The following is a 21,758-nucleotide window of genomic DNA, read 5'->3' on the forward strand; positions in this document are numbered from 1 at the left end:
CACAGCCACTTGATTTAGCCAATATTAAAGTTTGAGCAAGTCGTTTTGTTTTAAATCTCATAGTACTTACAGTTGGTGTTGTGTTCTTCAGCCACTTTAGATCTGTTGTTGTACTGTCATTTCCAATGTAAGCCTGGGAATGTGAATAAAATTAGCACAAAATATAAGCAGCACAATTCACTTTCTAGTAAAATAAACATTTTGTGTTAAATTTGTATTTGGCCTGAATGCAGTACATAACTACATCTTCTTTCAATCTAAGCAATAACAGATCTCTTTCAGAAAATGACAATATTATTAAAGTAATTCTAGTAGCAAGGCTTATACGTTGGTCATACATAGCTGGTAATTAGTTTACAGAATTAACAACGCATATAAAGTATATTAATTAAAGGCAACTTTAATGAATAACTTCTATATTTCGGCAACGTCACGTTGCCATCTTCAGGAACATAAAGATATGGTATGTGCACGCAGGCACTAACAAAAGTAAATGAGGAAGAAAGCAAGAAAATAATATTGTTCCTAAAGTCCTAATGGTGCCCTCTGCCAGGCTAATTTGGTGGTCTTGGCTGTTGGGTTGAAGTCCTCATAATGTAAGTCTCCCAAATTTGGGGTAGTTTCATGCACCCAAATTTGTTGAGGTTTGGATCGTTTTTTAGAGCTGCTGATGATTCCTTGAATAATCTTTCGTACTTAAACTTGCTGCGGTGTATTATTTTAGTTTTCTTCCAACGAATTCTATGGTGAGTATCTAAGGCATGGTCTGCCAGCCCAGAGCGGCTGTACTGGTGAAACCGGATGTAGTCTTTGTGTTCTGAAATCCTGATATTTGCTGTTCTGCCTGTTTGGCCAAAGTAGGACAATTTGCAGCTGCAAGGGACCTGGTATACACCAGGTAGGTCTAGGGGAAGTGGTTGGTCTTTGGTAGAGCAGATAAGGGATGCCAACTTTTTATATGGTCTGTAACAAGAAATAAGGTCATATTTTTTGAGGATATTGATTATTTTCTCAGAGGTGCCCTGGATGTAGGGGATGGTGATAGATTTGGTGTAATCTTTATTGTGGAGGGGATTGTGGTTTACTGGTTTTGTATATTTTGCTGGTTATAGCCATTGGCTAAGAAAGTGTTGAGGATGTGGGTTAGTTCAGTAGTTAGGGCGTTGTCATCTGAGCAGATTAACTTTGCCCTGTTATATAGTGTTTTTATAACCCCATATTGTTGTGAGGAGGGGGGGGGGATTGCTGGCGAATGTATCTGCCAGTATGGGTGGGTTTTCTGTAAACAGAGAAAACCAAAGATCCATCAAGATGGCTAGTGATTAAAGTGTTTAGGAAGGGGGAGGGCGTTGTTTTCCTCTTTTTCTAAGGTGAACTGGACTCTGGGGTGTTAGTTGTTTAAGTGTTAGGAAGGAGTGGAGTGTGTCTGAGCAATGTGGCCAAATAGCGAACACATCATCCACATAACAAAGCCAAATAGTTAGTTTTTGTGGGGCGGAGTTTAAGGCTTTCTCTTCAAAGGTCTCCATAAAGAAATTGGCCAAGGGTGGGGAAAGTGGTGAACTCATGGATGTCCCCTCTATCTGTTTGTTGAATTTTCCTTGCCAAACGAAATAGCCTGAGTTCATTGTGAACTGAAATAGGGCTGAGCTATTGGGAGGAAACTTGGCTTGGATGAGCTCTAGGGTTTCTTTGAGTGGGACATTAGTGAATAGGGAGGAGATGTCGAAACTGACCATTATGTCAGTGTGTTGGAGTGAGAGGTTTTCTATACTGGCTTTAAAGTGGGCTGAGTATTTATGTGTGATGGTGTGTTGCCAGTATAGTGTGTAAGCGCTTTGGCTAATTTATATGTGGGGGAATCAATGCTATCCACTATGGGACGTAATGGCACATTTTGTTTATGTATTTTTGGGAGTCTGTATAATCGGGGGTTATAAAAACAGGGCAAAATTAATCTGCTCAGATGACAAGACTCTAACTACTGAACTAAACCACATCCTCAACACTTTCTTAGCCAATGGCTATAACCCCCAAAAAATCCAAAAAATACTAAAACCAGTAAATCACAACCCCCCCCTCCTCCCCACCTCCACAATAAAGATTACACCAAATCTATCACCATCCCCTACATTCAGGGCACCTCTGAGAAAATAACCAATATCCTCAAAAAATATGACCTTACTTCTTGTTACAGACCATATAAAAAGTTGGCATCCCTTACCTGGTGTATACCAGGTCCCTTGCAGCTGCAAATTGTCCTACTTTGGCCAAACAGGCAGAACAGCAAATATCAGGATTTCAGAACACAAAGACTACATCTGGTTTCACCAGTACAGCCGCTCTGGGCTGGCAGACCATGCCTTAGATACCCACCATAGAATTCGTTGGAAGAAAACTAAAATAATACACTGCAGCAAGTTTAAGTACGAAAGATAATTCAAGGAATCATCAGCAGCTCTAAAAAACGTTCCAAACCTCAACAAATTTGGGTGCATGAAACTACCCCAAATTTGGGAGACTTACATTATGAGGACTTCAGCCCAACGGCCAAGAACCAAATTAGCCCGCCAGAGGGCAGCATTAGGACTTTAGGAACAATATTAGTTTCTTGCTTTCTTCCTCATTTGCTTTTGTTAGTGCCTGTGTGCACATACCATATCTTTATGTTCCTGAAGATGGCAACGTGACGTTGCCGAAATATAGAAGTTATTCATTAAAGTTACCTTTAATTAATATACTTTATATGCGTTGTTAATTCCGTAAACTAATTATCAGGATCAGATCTTCACTTGACGACAAATAGTGGAGAAATCATGGGAATATAACAAAGATCTATATTTGAGTTTTGTAGATCTGGAAAAGGCATATGATAAGGTGTCAAGAGAGAGAATCTATTCAATACACTACAGTTATATGGTGTCAATGGGGCATTATATCAAGCAATACTTAGTCTTTATTTGATTTGTAAATCAGCAGTTAGAATTGAAAGAAGTACAGGAAGGTGGTTTAATGTTAAATCTGGTGTGAGACAAGGATGTACATTATCCCCTCTGTTATTGATTATCTATATGGATCACATTATGAAGGAAAGTGGTATTAAACATGATATCAAAATTGGAGATGTTAATCTCAGCTCTTTACTCTATGCGGATGATGTTATACTTCTGAATAAATCTGCTACAAGTCTGCAAGATTCCCTGACTAAATTGAATAACTGTTGTAATAGATATGGTATGAAGGTCAGCATTAAAAAGACAGACAATGAAAATAGGCAGAATCATTGAAAATGTCAACTGCATTATGAACAGAGAACCTGTGGAACAAGTAAAACATTTCACCTACTTAAGCACGATTTTTAGTGAAGATGGTAAATTAAATATGGAAATAGACAACAGAATCAATAAAGCTGGTATAGTAGGAAGTCAGTTGAATAAATTCATATGGAATAAGAGAGAAATTAGTCAGAACACTAAATTAGCTGTATACAAGACAGTGTTCAAACCAGTTTTAACTTATGGATCTGAGAGTTGGGTCAGAAGTAAAACACTTGACCAAAGACTAGAGACCTCAGATATGAGTATCCTGAGAAAGATTAGAGGCATGAACAGATGGCATCAATGGCAATATCATATTAAAAATGAAGATATTAGGAAAGAACTTGACGTTGTCAACATCCAAGAATGCGTTAGTAGAGCTAATCTCAGGTGGTATGGTTATTTAAATGGAATGGGTGAGGAAAGATTGGCAAAACAGGTGTTCTCTGCCAGGTTGCCAGGAAAACGACCCAGAGGAAGACCAAGATATAGTTGGATTGATATGGTACAAAGTGCCTTAGACAACAGAAATATAAGATCTGATAATATTGGAGTCTTGACAAGTAACAGACTGATCTGGAGGAAAATTGTATATAGGAAGTTAGTAATGATGTAAATTTTTCATGTAGTTCTATCATATCTTGTACACCCCTTGAGGGTACATGGCAGGAATTTGATGATGATGATGGTGATGAAAAAAAAGCATACTCATAGCAAGGGCTCAACAAAGCTACTTGCTTTGTTGAGCCCTTGTAGATTTTGCTAGCTGGCAAGTAGCTGCAGACTAGACAAAATAGATTTATATATATATATATATATATATATATATATATATATATATAAAATAACTTTCTAAACAAAATCTTGAAGAAAACACAGAAAGTGTACATAATATATAGTGCCATTCTAGTTACAATAGTTAATGTAACAAATTGTAAGTTTTTCAAAGAATCAATGTTTTCACTTTACTTACTATTCTTGTTATTTATTGACATTTCCTTCTTGGAATGGTTCTCACACAAATAAAATGTTCTCCAAACGATGATACACCATTAATCAATTTAAATTCTATCGACTTAGACAAATCATTAAAAAAGGTGTGTATGCAGATCTTGGGCAAGTACATTTTTTTTTCTTGCTAAGTAGGATTTTGCATAATTTATCAAGACCTGATCATTGCTAATTTTCAGGTCACTGTTTATTTGCACAGGTTCTGATGGGTGGGGCATGAAATTTATAAATCACTATGGGGAATGCAAAGTATAGAAGTTTCATAGCCTCTGATTTAAAATAAATATCACTGAAGATTTAATTCTGCCATTCTCACCCAAACATTGTGATAATTCAACAGTGATACCAAGTAAAATAGAACCCTCCATGTAGGGCACTTATTTATGGTGGAGGGGCCTTCCATTGATGGTACTGGCTTTTTTTTTTTTTTTTTTCCTTCCCATATTCCTCTCTCTGCTACTGTGTGTGTTTACTATCTTATCTTCTAGAATATTGGAATCCATCACTGGAATCCAATACCTTGTCCCCTCATGTTTGCTGTGCAGTGAGACTCATGAACATCTTGGAAAGGAAATCCTTGTAATCATGCACTAGTTTGGCCCCTCTTTAATTAAAATATGTGGTCCATCCAGCCAGGTTAATTTAGCTTGTGACCTTGTCTGCAAGCAGCAGCAGTGTCTTGCCCATGGTCTGGTAACAGAGGCCAACATCTTGCTGCAGTCTTATAGCATCCAGGATAATCCTGGCATTCCACTTTAGACCATATTTATTGCTTACCAGATAGTAAACACCCATGTTTTACATCGTGATGGACACGGATCTCTGATAACGAACCAAAAATAAAATTTGAGCATGAATCCATCATCCTCAGATTTTTAGGGGCACCTCACAAGCCCCCCCCCCCCAAAAAAAAGTTTGACACATGAATATGCCATTATTTCTCATCTTCCATGCAACAGGTGAAAGTTTTCTGGTATTCTATCCAGCATCTTCAGACAGCACAAAAACAGTTTGTCACAGTGTGCGAGACAACTACAATCTGGTATAACAGTGGGATTAGTTTGAACAATTGCAACGTACAGCACAAAGATTAAAGTCTTAATTAGGTGCCATCTATGTTGGAAAAAAGAAAAAGAGAATTAATACTAATTGTTTGAATGGGATTAGTTTAAACTAATCCGATTGTTATACTAGATTGTAGTTGTCTCGCATATGTACCTCTTCCATATGCATTTGTCAGTCCATTTGTTAACTAAATGATTAAAGTAGCAGTCATCCTGGCAAGAGGCATTAACAAATAAATTTGTATAAGGTTAAGCCTGAAAGTTTAATAGGGAATATCCTTGTTGAAACATCATTCAGCAACATTCAGAAAAACTACTGAGAGCAACATCAACGGGTGAAATGCCAATTACTGTAACTCCATTCTTTGGACTGTCATTTTCCTATTCAGTATGTGCAAAGGAAATTATACAAACTGTTGGCATGAATATAGATAATATTCCATCATGAAGCATCTCATTTTACCAGCTATGGAAGTAATTTCCTCCATCAGTTTATCTGCAACTGTTTAATGCACACAAAAACAGAGGACTTTGATTTGTTACCTATCTCTACTGACTCTGAGATCTGAGATCTCTCTCTCTTGAACGTACTGCTGTTTTGTTGACTGAATGCAGTGATTATACTGCTGAGCTGCATGTTATCCATCTTGTACAATAGTTACCAAAAATGTATTATTTATGCAGAATCACTGAGTTCATTACTGCCCATCTCTTCCCTTGTCTACAATTCACATCCAGTGTTTGTGACGTTTACAATCATTGTATCAAACAAAGACCTTTAATATTGATGTTTGATTGTTGATTAATTTTAATGGTATGGATGAGAACACAGACTGATAAGAAAATAACTGTTTATTAACTTAATACTGATATTTTTCTGGTATTCTATCCAGCATCTTCAGAGCAGCACAAAAACAGTTTGTCTCAGTATTCAAGACAACTACAATCTGGTATAACAGTGGGATTAGTTTGAACAATTGCAACGTACAGCACAAAGACTGAAGTCCTAATTAGGTGCCATCTATGTTGGAACAAAAAAAAAAAAAAGAGAGAATTAATACTAATTGTTTGAATGGGATTAGTTTAAACTAATCCCATTGTTATACTAGATTGTAGTTGTCTCGCATACTGTCACAGACTGTTTTTGTGCTCTGAAGATGCTGGATAGAATACCAACGAAATATCAGCAATAAGTTAATAAATAGTTATTTGCTTATCAATCTGTCCTCATCTATACTGTTAAAATTAATCGACATGTACAACGAACACATAAACCTTCCCACACGTTTGATTGTGCTGAATTCCACAGAATCAAGGGAAATGAGACTGCAGATGCAGCTACTAGGTCAGCTTGTACTTCTTCCATATGCGTTTGTCAGTCCATTTATTAACTAAATGATTAAAGTAGCAGTCATCCTGGCAAGAGGCATTAACAAATGAATTTGCATAAGGTTAAGCCTGAAATTAAGCATTAGCAGTCAAAAAAAGAAAAAAAAAAGTTGTTTTGGCTAGGCTGCACCATAAGTCATTCATGCAATACATTTGCATCTACCAAGGGCATATGACTTATCTATCTGTGAATAACACTCTGTAACACTCACCTTATCACATATATTCCAGTCGAATGCCAGAAGTTCACCCAAGAGAGGATTCAGTTTTTACTAATCATGCTGAATTGTATAAACTTAAGCAGATCTTCTCATTCTCAGACTAATTGTATGAAGTTCTTAACTTTTTACAGGGAATTAATTTATACATTCTCATCTGTTCACAAATGTCCTTTTACATTGATATATGGCATTTCTACACATAAGATTTATTACCTATTTAGCTGTTATTGATAATTAAAAAAATTTTTTCCTTATTTAACATTTTCAAATTCTTAATATGAAACCTTCAGGGATGTACAGAATAATATGATAGTAGTACGATATGATTAAGTATATACATTATTACTAATTTATTATTGACAGTTTATCCTCCAGATTAGTATGTTATTGTCATATCTTATATTTCTGTCTTCTGGAGCATCTTCTGACTGCATCTATTCACATACATCTTGGTCTTCCTTTTGAGTCTTTTTCTGGCCAAAGGCTTTTTAAAAATAAGTTTTGATTTCCAACAGTCACTCTCTAGTTGTTTGCACCTTTCATGCTGAAATAATCAAACTCATAACATCTGATTTTGTTGTGCAGTATATTGTATGAAAGATAATGTAAACAAAGTATTAACGTTTAATTTAATTTATATTCTATTGTACGTTGTGAATTCCTTAAGTTAATTAATAATCAAAGCCACTTTCTATTATTATCATTATCAGAGACCTTCATGGAGTTAAGGACTCATCAAGGGAAGCTATATATAACCCATACTAACTCATTGATACTGCATGTAATCGCCACTTCTGCAGGCAGACTTCCATTTACTGCTGTATAAGAGAAAAATCTAACACTCTCTCTCTCTCTCTCCTCACTTTCATATAATGAAAATTTTCAACCAATATTCTATAATGCTCTTTGAGAAGTTTATAGATCTCTATCATGTTTCCCCATTTTCTCCTGTTTCCGAAGATCTGCACTGCACATACTCTCAATCTATCCTCATGATCCAGATATAATCTGTAACTTTTTTGCACCCTTTTAACAACTTGTTTACCCCCCCCCCCCAAACCAGGAGACAAAATCTGCTCAGTAGTCTTATCACGTCCTTGTAAAGAGGAAGATTGACTTTCTTATCCTTGTATGTCAATGTTTGTTCAAGCATTGCCATTATCTTCCGAGTTATATTTTCAGTTATTGCTATGTGACATTTGAACTTCAAATTCCTATTCACCATAACTCTCCAACATCCCTAGCCTCAACAATTTCTCCAAGCATAATTCTGCCAATATAATATGGCATTGAAAGCCTCATCACACCAAAAGTGCATAACTTTACACTTTCTTATTAACATTGAACTGATCACTGTTATCATTTACCCACAGTTCCAGCCTATTCAAATGATTCTGTAAGTACTGGTTATCAGCAACATCCCTGATTGTTCTGCCCATCTTTTGCAGCATCAGCACATAGTCGAACATTTCTGTCAGGTCCTTCCCAATATCATTAATGTATAGACTGAACAACAATGGTGAAAGGCTGATCCCTGGAGTATACCACTGGTAATTACCTTAAATCCAACAGATTCACTCTCTTCCCACCATTTCTGATACCTGTTTATCAGCCACCCTCATTCCAATCTTATATTTTCTGCTTTACGCAACAGTATTTCATGTGGTATCATATCAAATGCCTTAGCACATGAAATATTGCAAAGTTCAGGAATATCATAGTGTATAAATTTCCTTTATTCAACTCAACTGTAATGTTATAAAATATGAGCAAATTGCTCAAACATGACCTCCCTTTAGTAAATCCATGCTGTTCCTTGCCAAGTATAGATTGTCTCTCAATCCATTTCTGTGTAGACTGTATTCTTATCAACTTTTCTAAAATCTTTACAATCACTCCAGAAATATTGATGTCAGTAATTATAGATCAGTTTTATATCCCCTCCCCCTTATCATTCACCCTTTTCATTCTAATGGGATCTCTCCTGAGCTGAGACTTAAGTTATACAACCATGTCAAGGGCCTAACCAGTTTGACTGAACATTTCTTTAGTATACATGCTGATATACTATCTCTCCCCGTTACTGAATAGTTATCCAGTTTATGTAACTGTACTAGAACCTCTTCCTCTTGTACTTCTATCTCTCCATCCAGTAGTATATTGTTAGCCCTGTGCACCTTATTGCACACACCAAGTTGATGGATCTTAGCAAAGTGGGCACTCATTATTTGAACAATCTCATCTGCTTCTGATACAGGGGTACTGTGTGCATTCACTAAAGTGATTGTTTTACATTCATTCTTTCTTTTACTTGTAGCTTTACAATAATTTGTTATTGCATTTAGCCAATTTCTTTTCATGCTCAGATTTTGTTTTTCATAGAAATGTGTTATGCCTTATTAATGATGATGTTAAAGATAAGTATTCATTTTTATGGCTATTTTTGTTTAGGAGTACCCCTTTTTATAATGTCATTGACTTTTGACTCAGTTTTTGAGGGCATTATGTTTTAAAGACAGATACACGAAGAATATATGAGAAGAATAATTTTGGCCATATCTTTGTAGGATGTTCCTAAAATTGAGTAAAAAACCAATGACATTATAAAAAGGGGTACTCCTTGATATTCTAAGATTATTTTGAATTTACAAACAATTAAGTTGTTTCACATGTTAAAATAAGACATTATATGGCGATGGTACCATTATACATTCTCCCATTTCAACTATTCTAGCAAACCATTTTATGTAATATTTTGAACAACACTTACTTTCTTTCATTCCACATTCATGACCATGGATGCGCTGTGCAGATGATAATTTTGCTGTTTTTAGCTTTGCATGCCTTCTTACTTAAGGTAGTTCATCAACCTGCACTTTACCTTACTTTGGAAGTAGAATCTAACAGTCTTCCCATCTTCAATCTTTTCATACTAAGGGAGCTGGATTTCATACTAAGGGAGTCTCAAATTTTTTAAATTTATGATCTATAGAAAGCTACCTAAATGATAGTTCTCATCATCTGAGCCAAGGTTAGATGTGGGTTTGAATCCCACTCTTGGCATGGGTGTTCTTGATTTGTCTTAATTCCATGTTTGATGATTAGATCAGGGTTTTTGGACTGTCATAATTAAGAATAAAAAATAATACCTAAAAAATATATATATATATATATAGCCAAGTACTGATGGTTGGGAATCGCAAAGAAACTGAGCATGTGACTGATAGCTTATTACATATATCTAAAAGTTGAAGACTTTTCAGTGTGGATACAGTATATTTACTTTAATACTTTAAAATGGTGTTAATACATTGATGAGACAGAAATTTTAAGATAGGTGCACCACTTCATTCCCCCCTCCCCCCTTTTTTTTTTATAACTAGTTGATCAGTTAATAAAATGCTTTTGACAGTGGTAGAGAGATATTGTATAACAAAAATTATAAAACAGCATGGTGTTGATGATTATTTTTAATTAACAAAAAATTCAGAATATTTAATTCAAAATTTTGTGACATTATTGTGTCACTTTATAATACTTAACTCATAGTTTATACTTGTTGCTACAGGCATAATCAAAATGGTATATATTAATTTGTTTTTTCAGGTGAACATGAATGCGAACCAGTTAAAAGGCCCAATCGTACCATGTCATTAGATGAAGCCAAAATTGCTTTGATTGTTAACATGGGTGCAAGGGTAGGTTACAGCACTTTATTTTAAGATGTGCTGATTTAAATTCATTTTATTTAATGACAGACATCTGCAATATATTAAATAAATGGAGATTTAATTCGCACCACAGTAGTTCACTGTTGTTGCAGTAGCATCACAGAATATACATTGACACTGCACATGTGCACTATATCAGATAAGAAGTGGAAATAACTGTACCACACATCTAGGTATCCTAGCAAGTGCCCTTGAAAGAATGCTTATAAAAGCAGCTGTATAGCTTATAGTCTCATGAATAAGGTTTACCAGATTTTGGTAATTTAATGCTGCTATTTCTAATAAGATTTAGTGTGTGTGTGTGTGTGTGTGTGTGTGTGTGTGTGCGCTAAAAGTGATGCTGATTCTTAAAAATCTCCCTCTTTCTCTCTCTGCTTTTTATCTTTTATACAGGATAAAGAGTTGTTTAATCTAATTGCATGTGGGATAATCTGAGTTTGATCTGCTGAACACCAAACAATATTTTTTGTTTTTACAACCAGTGATTGATCATCTTTCTTCCTGCACACACACTCATGGTACTCTGTGCAATACAGAATGAAAAGAATCCATTAGGAGAATGAATAAAGTTTACTAATTTCATGTGATGTTTAAATTGTGCTAAAAATGCATTTTAGTCATTAGAAAGTTTTTCCACTTGGTTAGAAATTAAATTGAACTTGCCAAGAAATTATATTGTTTAATCCTTTATCCAAGTTTAAACAAACATAATTTATATGCATATATCTAATTCAAAGTATCTTCACATTTAGCGAAGTATCTTCACATTTAGGCTACTTGTATATATAGAGATTGATGACTTTAAATCATTTGCCTTAGTATCCCTTAATGCAAAGCACACTTCCTTTCAGAAGTATATAATGCTATTCATTATGGGAAAGGTCACTACCCAGACCTGTTTCAACTTGATTGAGGTCTCATCAGTGGGAACCAGACCCAAAAGAGATACCAAAGTTAATGCACAAGTTATATATTTCCCATAATATACAAGTAGCAAAAAAGTGTGTTACCTCAATATTAAATACTCTGGATCAGAGATAGAGTATTTTAATAATGAGGTGATTCACCTTTTTTTTGTTACTTGTATATATGGGAAATATGACTTCTGTATATAACTAATTTCATGCATTCGATATGATACCACACTCTTAGGCAACTTCCAAGTGTGATTGCCTTGTTTTCTCCATTACTTCCCTTGTGTTGAAAAATTTCTTTTGTGGGAAGTTTTTGGTATTGAGACTACTTTATAATATAAATAAATAGTTTAATAAAAATAAGCAATTTAAATCTGACAAGTTTTGTACATCATATGACTTACATCATCAGGGGTAGTGGTACAGAAAAGTATTACATAACAAAAGCCTATTAACAATTAATTATGCATATTAGATGTTTTGATAACTTCACAACTGTTAAATGTAATTGAGCCAGTATACAAATGGTAAATTCGTTACTGTATGTATGTTGGAACATCACATCACATTCTGTGGTATCATGCATGCTATATCCCAGGTCCGTGGCATGTTGTTAATAGACTTATGTTTTGTAAAACTTTTATGTACCACTAACCTCTATGATGTAAGTCTTGCAACATATGAAACTTGCCAGATTTTAATTGCTTATTTTTATTAAACTCCTTATTTATATTATAATATAATATAGTCTCAATACCAAAAACTTCCCACATAACTGCTAAACCACAAACTTTCATTTACAAATTTCTTTTGTGTCAATCTTATAGAATCTCTTTAGTAACTTATAAGTGTCTATCATATCCCCTCTCCTCTACCTCTCAGCTAAACTCTGCACACACCTTCAATCTCTCCTCAAACGGTACAATTCCATAGACCTGTCATGAGCATGATCACTTGTCTCTGAATCCTTTCCACCACCTCCTGGTCCACTATAAATGCAGGTGATCAAATCTGTGCACTGTAGTCAACATGCAACTAAATCATAGCCTTATGAAGAGGGATAGTAACTTCCCATCTTTACTTGTCAGTGTGTTCTTCAACATCCAGGCAATCCTCTGAACTATTTAGCCAACTCTTGCAATATGTCCTCTGAATTTCAAATCTCTGTCCATCATCCTCATTCTCTAGCCTCACTAATTTCCGGTAAATTAGTACCATCAGTATGATGTATGTAATCTTTTCATCTTGAAATGCACCTTACATTTTGCAACATAGACTTTGCAACCATTAGCCTTTGCCCAGACTGCCAATTTATTTAAATCATCCTGCAAGATATCTGTATCACCTTTATCAACTATTTTTCTCCCCAGTTTTGCATCATCAAACAACTGAATACCTCCCCATCCCCCCAAATCTTCTGGTATATCATTAATTTACAAATTAAAGGGTAGTGGTCCTGGTATAGAGCCCTGGGGCACTCCACTAGTCACCCTCATTCACCTTGATTCCATTCCATGCTACACCACACTCGGATGTCTATCAGCCAACCCCTTACCCATGCCACAAACCTCATATCCATTCCCATTTGCTCCAGTTTATGTAATAATTTTCTATGTGGTATTCTGTCAGATGCCTTTGTGAATGCCAGCAGTATCATAATGTAGTCATTTCCTTTATCCAATTCTGCTGTCATCTTATTATAAAATGTGAATAAATTACTGAGACAGGACCTACCTTTTATAAAACTATGCTGCTTCCTGTAGCATATCATATTCCTATCTACCAATTCCTGAATTTTATTTTTAACTAACTTTTCTAATTCTTAACCACTACTACTCCAGAGATAGTAATTGGTCTGTAATTTGCTACTTCTGCCTTGTAATCACCTTCGTGTAATGGAACTATCTTACCTTCTTTCCACTCTTTTGGAACCTTACCAGAGCTGAGACATAAGCAACTTCATCAGATGCACTGCCAGTTTACTTGCACATGCTTATAGGTCTGCTGCTGTATTTACATTGATATTTTTCAATATAAAGAGTACCTCCAGTTCATACCCTTCAATTCTCACATCAGTCTCTGTTAAGTAACTGCAAAGTCACCACCACCTGGATGATATGCCCTTGCAAAGTGATAACTTTACAACCGAACTATTCTACTTCTATCTCTTTCTGAGTAATCATCTTTCCATAATCATTCTTTCTCTTACTTGCTATTAAAAAAAAAAAAAAAAAAAAAAAAAAGCCTCTTTAGGATTTACTTTGGTCTGCTTAGCTAATTTTCTTGGAAAACCTTCCACACTTTTTTTTTTTTTTTTTTTTTTTGCAGCTCCTGTTTTATATTGCTATTCATCTGCTTAATCCCTATAAGGAATTAAGCGAACTAGGATTGTTTTCTCAAACAATCCCTGATTGCTTCCCATGTAATTTCTTTTACCGTGGCAATACTCCAAGTTGCCTCCTAAATTTGTTTAACACATAAGCCTTTTCTTGACTGAAAATTTCACATGTTGAGCAACCTCCCAGGATAATACTGCATGGTCACTTTCCCCCAATCAGAGGTAAAATTGCTACTGTATAGATATTGATGCTATTACCAGATTTGCAAGTTTGCTTTGCATTGTGGGATACTAAGGCAGTTGATGTGAAGTCATCATCCTCTCTATATAAGTAGCACAGTCGTAAAGATACTGCTCATGCAAACTGTTTGCTTACATTTGGATCAAGAATTGAACCAGAATTTCTTGGCCAGTTTAACTTAATGTTAGTCATTGTCTTAAAATTATTGTTCAGATGGTATTACTTCATTTGTGAGAGATAAGCTATCTGAACAAGAAATTTCGGTTCAGTTGGCTAAAGTGTATAATTTCATCTTGTTGCACTAATTTGTGTACTGACTTGTATGTATTAAGTTTTTTTTTATATGGAGAAAGTAGAGCAGTCAGTTTGTGTGTGTGGAAAGGATGATTATTTGCTTTCTTTTTAAGTGTTGTAAATGTATACATGGGGCTGTATATTTAAGAATATTTCAAATATTCTTCAACAGACATGTGAGAGCAAGCCGCTATGATTCTCTTGTGTAAACAGTTAACCAATTAAAAGTTAATTTGAAGAGCTCATAGATATTTTGGGAAGAAATTGAGTTTAGTTGACTTCAAAAATCTCCTCGAGAGAGAGTTAATTGTTCCTGAATCTTTCTGATTGATTATAGCATGTTTGATTTAACTGGTTACTAGCTAGTATTTTTTCAGCCAAACTACATCATAATATTTAAATCATTAAACATTGCACATTAACTGCAGCCAAGAACATGCTGTTGCTTACAGTGCAGCATTTGCATATGTATTTCACATATGCTATTGAATTTTGTGTATTTCAGAGCTTCACTTGATAGATTTTGTTTCCCCCTCAGTTTAACATTCACATTCACCATCAGTATATAAAAGCCATTGTATGTTCAATGTCTTGCGTGATGATTTGAACACAATAGCAAATTTTTTTTATTTCAAGAAGCATCTCCCACCTTTTCTCAAGGCAACTTTTTATTAAATTTCAAAAAATAAAAATAAAATAATAAATGAAATAAAATAATAATAGTTAGTTGTATAATATAAGTTTATGTGCTCATAGAATTTCAGATAACTACCAGATGCTTTGAAACATCACTATTGTTTTGGTTATACACTTTGGTATATTGTATTGGCAGGATTATGAAAGAAGAAACCAGCAAAGATTGCAAATATAAGTAAGAGGATAATTGCAATAGTGAAAGGACCCTTGACATGTAAAGATAAGGAAGTCATTTTGCCTCTTACAAGATCTCACTTAGACTACTCTCTACAGCTCTGGCCTTGTGGTTTCTGAGGTGATGTAGAAACAGTAGAGAGGGTGCATAGGAGAGTTTTAAAGATAATATTGGGACTAGGGAATGTAAATTGAGGAAAGACTGAGAATTTGTGGACTGCAGACACTAACAAACAGGAGGAGAAGAAGAGACATGATAGAGACTTACAAACTTCTAAAAAGGGTCATACAGGATACCAGTGGAGGGCAGGATTTTTTATTTTATGTAGGGTGGGAAAGGACATGGTATTCATGAAAGTTGAGAATGAATGCAGTCAAGCAAGGAGTGAGCTCTAGATTCTTCTCTTGTTGACCAGTGCATGATTGGAATGGCTTGTGAATGAATTTAACAAAAAGGATGAAAACTGGTGGATGGGTGATTCCTTGACTTCCTGGAGGTTTCTTGTGGTGGTAGTAGTAGTAGTCATAATAATAATAAATAATACAAGTTGTTACAATTGCTATTGTAGATCATGTAGTCTTCTATAATCATAAAATTTTAAAATTTCACTAAGTATACATATATAAAAGCAATCGCTAATTTTGTTATTGTTATTTTTAATGACTTGTAATGACAGCAAATCAAAAATAAAATAACATTACTTTTGATTTTCTGTGTCATTTTGACAGCTCATAAATACAAGTTTTACATAAAAAGTATGCTAAAATATAAATAAAAATTGAAACTCACACATTCATCTCAATGAATTTCTAAAAATGGACCTACTTGCTACTCTCACCTGATATATGCACCAGATGCAATATGTAGTCCAGTGTGAACATGTTAAAGTTATTATTATGTTGCTGAATAATTTAAGTGTAGTGAACAGATTTATAAATGGAATCAGCCTTATTAAAAAAATTCATTCTCATTCAAGTGGAAAGAGAACTTTTCTGCTAAGAGTAGATCTAACTCTTTCTGACATCGTTCTTTCATTTTTGTTAAAATGATAACAAATTCTGATATTGCTAACGTTCTCTGTCACAAGGAAAAACTTTAACCTTCCTACTGGTGAAGTGGATGAAAAGACCAAATTGCACTTCTTATTCATGTTATTCAACGGGTGTTAGAGAATCGTATCCAGATTCAGCTGGACGTCTATAGACATCATGGCCATTTGCGGGGTTAAATATGGAGGGAATTTATTTATCAAAGCAAAACATTCTTCCACATAGATATCTTTACATAAAAAATAAATTCTGAACATCTATAAGAATTTCCACAGTAGGCATGTATCTTTTGTTTATACAGAATATTTCTTTCAGTTAATCAACATTTTCTTACATGCACCAGATATTATAATGGGTAATTCATTGTAATTGCTACTTCATGACCGATTTTCCTATCCATAATTTTTTCATTTGGTCTTGTGTTCTTTTATATCACAGTCTTCTGAAGCATCCCTGCATGAATCCTATAAAACTCTTTAAGTAACTATCATATCCCTCCTTTCACCTATCAACCGCTTCTGCAATCCACACACCCTCACTATCTTCATAGGGAACATTCCATAGACCACTCACCATCTTGGTCCCCCCCCCCCCCTCTGAATCCTCACCACCAATTGCTCATCACCAAGAGACCAGAAATGAGTGCAGTACTCCAGATGTGGACATATCAGATAAAGAAGAACTTCTCTTATCTCTACTTGTTAGTGTGTTCTTCAGTAGCTAAGTAATCTTGTGAGTTATCTTAGCAACTTTTGCAATATGCCCTCTAAACTTAACTCTCTCTTTCTACTGCCCCCCCCCCCCCAAAAAAAAATCCCACTTCATCTATTTTCTGGAGTACAGTTCCATCATTGTGGTACGCTGCTTGTAATTGATTTACCCCAAAATGTATAACTTTATATTTCTCCACATTAAACTGACACTCATTATCTTTTGCCTATACTGGCAGCCTATTTAAATCATCCTGCAAACTCTCCACATTGTTTTGATTAACTATTACTCTACCTAATTTTGCATCATCAGCAACAGCTGAATATTTCCTTTCAGCACTTATTTCATATATCGTTTATGTACAAATTAAACAGTAGTGGTCCCAGCACTGAACCTTGTTTCACATCTCTAGTCACCTTTCTTTTTGCCTCAATCCTGATCCTCCATATACCACTTTTTTTTATATCTGTCCGCCAGAAACCCTCTTCTCCACTTAACCAGTCTAGTATCCATCCCCATTTGTTCTAATTTGCATAACAGGATTCTATGTGGTATTTTGTCAAATGCCTTTGCAAAATCCAGCAGAATCCCTATATAGCCATTTCCTATATCTGACTCAGCTGTTACTCTATTCTAAAAAGTTAGTAACTTACTAAGGCATGACTAACCCTTCACAAAGTTATGTTGCCCCTCATAGAGTATCATATTCATATCCACTTTTTCTTGAATTCTCTTTTTCTCCAATTTTTGCACTACTTTCACCACCACTCCTGAGATACTGATTGGTCTAATAATTTGCTATTTCTCTTTCCAATCAATTAGAAATCTACTAGAACTGAGACTTAAATTAAAGAGCCTAGTCAGAGCCATGGCCAGTTCCCTTGCACGTTCTTGCAAAACCTGAGCTGATATCCCATCTAATCATCTCACAACTATTTACATTGAGATTCAGCATTATCCTAATCACCTCTGTTCCCACATCAGTTTCTGTCTCACACATCACAGCATTAACCTCACTTGGATGATATACCTGAGTCCAATACTCTTGCAAAGTGGTCAACTATTTTATCTGCTTCTGTTACCTTGCTACAATCAGCACTCATTTAGGTTATTTTTCCATGAAAGATGTAGAACTTTTTTGTAAAACATGTAGTGATTTCAGTTAGTAATAACAGCTATATGGAAACAACTATGTAGAAAGAGCAACAGCTAACTCCAAAATCTGACTGTGACAGAGTTTGGAGGCAGTTTGATCCTGCAAGTGTTAATGTAATATAATCTGTGATTAAATTACATTACATGGTATTTGTTAATTTATACAATTTGTTTCTTTCTTTCTTTCCGAACTAATTTTGTAAAAGCTTTTAATTTTAAAAATATTGCCTTAAATATAAATCAAGAAATTGCATATGCTGAATTAAAAACAGTAGTGTTATAGTTAATCTCCAGTCATACATACGAACTTTCTGGATTGTGTTATTCACATAAGTACTCTGCACAGTTGCAGAGCAATTGTAATTGTAGCAATGGAAAACTAAATTAGTAGACCTTTGAATGTAATTATGTTTGCAAATAGATATTTTGTCTTTCTTTGACTTAGGAAAAATTTATTTTCTGAAGTACATTAGCAAAGTATTTTTTGTTATTTAAATATGTAAAGAAGTTATTGTTCATTTTGCTTTTCAGGATTTGTCCAGGTTTGATGAAGATTTTAATCATTCCATAATCCTGTTACAAGCCAATCCTGACTGGGGAATTAGGTAAAGATTATCTTACACAAAATATCATTATTTCTTTTCCAACCACCCAAATTGTTTCCGTATTCTATTCTTTTTTTTTTTTTTGGAAGTTTATTTTTCACTTGGTTAGACTATAATAAATTTAGTTTAATCCTTTATCCAAGTGTAAGCAAACAAAGTTTGCACCTGAAAATATCTTCTGGACTGAGGTAAGGTAGTGCAACACCAGGCAACTCCGAGCAAAGGTGGACCAAGCTCTCATCACTCCTTGTCTCAGTATCTCCCATAACACAAAGCACATCTCCGTACGGACATGTAGAAGAAACTTATCCCAATTGCCTACCAAAATTTCTCTCAATCCTGATGCCATTTCTCCCGTTATCTTGAAAGTTTCTTCTTCAGCATTTTACCATCTTTTTATTCTCTCTGATTTCACTACTTGAAAATTAGTTCATATTCATACCTCTTCCTAAGAAGGGTAGTAAATCTTTACCATCAAATTGCTGTTCAGCTTCTCTCACTTCAGTTCTTTCTAAAGTAGTGTAGATCATTGGCACTTGGTTTCTACAGTAGCAGGAAACCTCTCATCTAATAAACAATCCCTAATGTGGATTCTGACATTCTCAGTTGACCTGGAATGTCACCTGACTTTGGGCTAATGCTGATGAATTAAATATTTTCTTCTTATATTCTTCACTCTACTTCCAGACCTCCATCACTGGGATCCAGTGCCTTACTGCCATGTTTGATGTGTGGTGCAACCACACATCAAACATGGACATCAAGGAAGGGAATCTTGGTATTATTTTAGTCTCTGTTTTGGTAAGACTAGCTGTGCTGGATGGCCTGACAAGGATCAATCATCCAGGCTTGGCTGCAAGGATAAATAGCATTTCAGTAAGACTCCTTCCCTATGGTCTGGAGACAGGGCCCAAGGCTTACTGTGGTGTCAGTATAGTATACTGGTAGTCTTGCACTATTTTGGCTTCTGTTTCTGCAAGCCAGGCCTGCCACAAAGATCAATCACTTAGTGGGCTTTCCTGCCAGGCTCAATGATATTGCAGTAATTCTCCTATCTCACAGTTCAGCGACAAGGCCCTGTCGCTGGCCTGTGGGATAGGTGACTTACTCATCATCCATGCAATAGGGAAAATGGTGTCCTTCTTTATTGAAAAGGATTTAGAAAAACTAACAGGTTCTCTCAAAACTGTTACATAATTATATTCTGGTGATGTCCTTGTTAATACATCATTCAGTAACATTCAGAAAAACTACTGAAAGCAACCTCAATGGGTGAAATACCAATTACTGTATCTCCTCATAAAACACTAAATTCCTCTAGAGGAGGGAGTGAGCTTAAAGATTAAGGAGTGACTGGTATGAGGTGTATCCTGATATATAGAATGATTACCTGATTTTGACCAGGAACATCATCCTTTTTTTTGATACACCCAACATCTGTAAAAGCAGGATACCAAAAGCTTACTGTGCAAAGAAAGATAAATGTGTCAACTGTCAGGGAGATCATCCAACCACTCCCATGAATGCATAACATTGTATGGTCTAACTCCTGAAACAACTTCAAAAATGGTAACATTCTATGATGACCCACTTGTCAAAAAAATTATCACTTAAAGGATGTCACTTAAAGATGTCACCAGATAATCCCACAGAAAAAATGGATACTTCAGTATCCTCTGAAAGTAAGTTAAACTTAGCAAGTGAACCTCACAGATCAGATGATGTATTGAACATTTTTACAGAGAAAGAAATGGAACACTGGCTGTCCATACTTTCCAAAATCAATTGATGAATATAAATCTAATAATGATAACCTCTCAGAAATCAGACAGGTCTACAGAGTGAAAACATAGGGAAATTTTTGCAGTGTAACTGTTGTGCTTTGCCAGAAAATGTTGATGATAGCAAGCTCTTGGTGCCAAAACACAAGCCATTCTGTTTCTGTCTGCAGAAAAGGAAACGTATTTAAAACCCTGTGAGTACCCTACCTTGTGAGATTTCACTTTTGTTCTTAAAGACAGAAATGGAGATGGTCCAGTTCATGGTGGAGTAGCATCCCAGTGGCAGTCATATTCCTCATTATGTCCAATTTAATACTGCTCTGGAAGCAGTAACAATTGATTACTGTGGGATTTCTTATTATAGTATGTTCCATGTATATATGTTACCATCAGGTTATGAATTGAATGAGATTGAACTTGATAATCTTATATTGCAACTACCTTAGCTCATGTCTCTCATGGGTGATTTTAACCAACACACTCTGGGGTAGTGCCAACAAAACGTGTCGATTTCCACTTTATCCAAAACCTTGGTGTAACCCTGAGTGCCAAAGAGCCAAAAAGAAGACAGAGTATGGGATATATTTTATAGGATCCAATTAACATCATCAATCAATCAAACAGCCAGTGCAAAAATTGAATGGAATAAAATCTGGATAACAAACAGTAGATTTAAAACATCATTTGTCTACCTTGGACCATAATGGATGTATTGTTGCCAATCCCAAAACTATTGTTTAGAGAAAATTTTGTTAGTATCTCAGCAACCGCTTCATAAACTGTGGCTAAATTCTTCTACTTATGGACTAGAGCCATACATTGCACGTTCGTTGATAAGGGGGGGGGTACTTAAAAGATCTATTTTACTGTCTTACTCCAGTGCGTTAGGTCCTGATGACAACAATTTTGTGATGATAAAATATCTTTGATAATCTTATATGGATATCCTTTCTTACTATACAACAGAATACTTACAGAAGAAGTTTCCAGATTCTTGGCATCAGTTGCCATTGCCATCCCAAAACCATGAAAGGATTCAACACAAGCAAACAATTATTGACCTCTT

General features: G+C 35.2%; 1 protein-coding gene across 1 annotated transcript in view; it reads left to right on the top strand.

Annotated features, from left to right (window-relative positions):
• MAN1 (LEM domain-containing inner nuclear membrane protein MAN1) overlaps window positions 1–21,758 on the top strand; it is a 296,543-nt gene that overhangs the window by 100,322 nt on the left and 174,463 nt on the right. Inside the window, exons 5-6 of the mRNA XM_090397559.1 lie at window positions 10,609–10,700; window positions 18,838–18,911. Coding sequence (XP_090253685.1) covers window positions 10,609–10,700; window positions 18,838–18,911 — 166 coding nt within the window. The remainder of the gene's footprint in view (window positions 1–10,608; window positions 10,701–18,837; window positions 18,912–21,758) is intronic.

Source organism: Typopeltis vanoorti, chromosome 1, assembly GCF_054136105.1.
Source record: "Typopeltis vanoorti isolate ZY-2024b chromosome 1, IOZ_Tvanoo_1.0, whole genome shotgun sequence".
Lineage (NCBI taxonomy): Eukaryota > Metazoa > Arthropoda > Arachnida > Uropygi > Thelyphonidae > Typopeltis > Typopeltis vanoorti.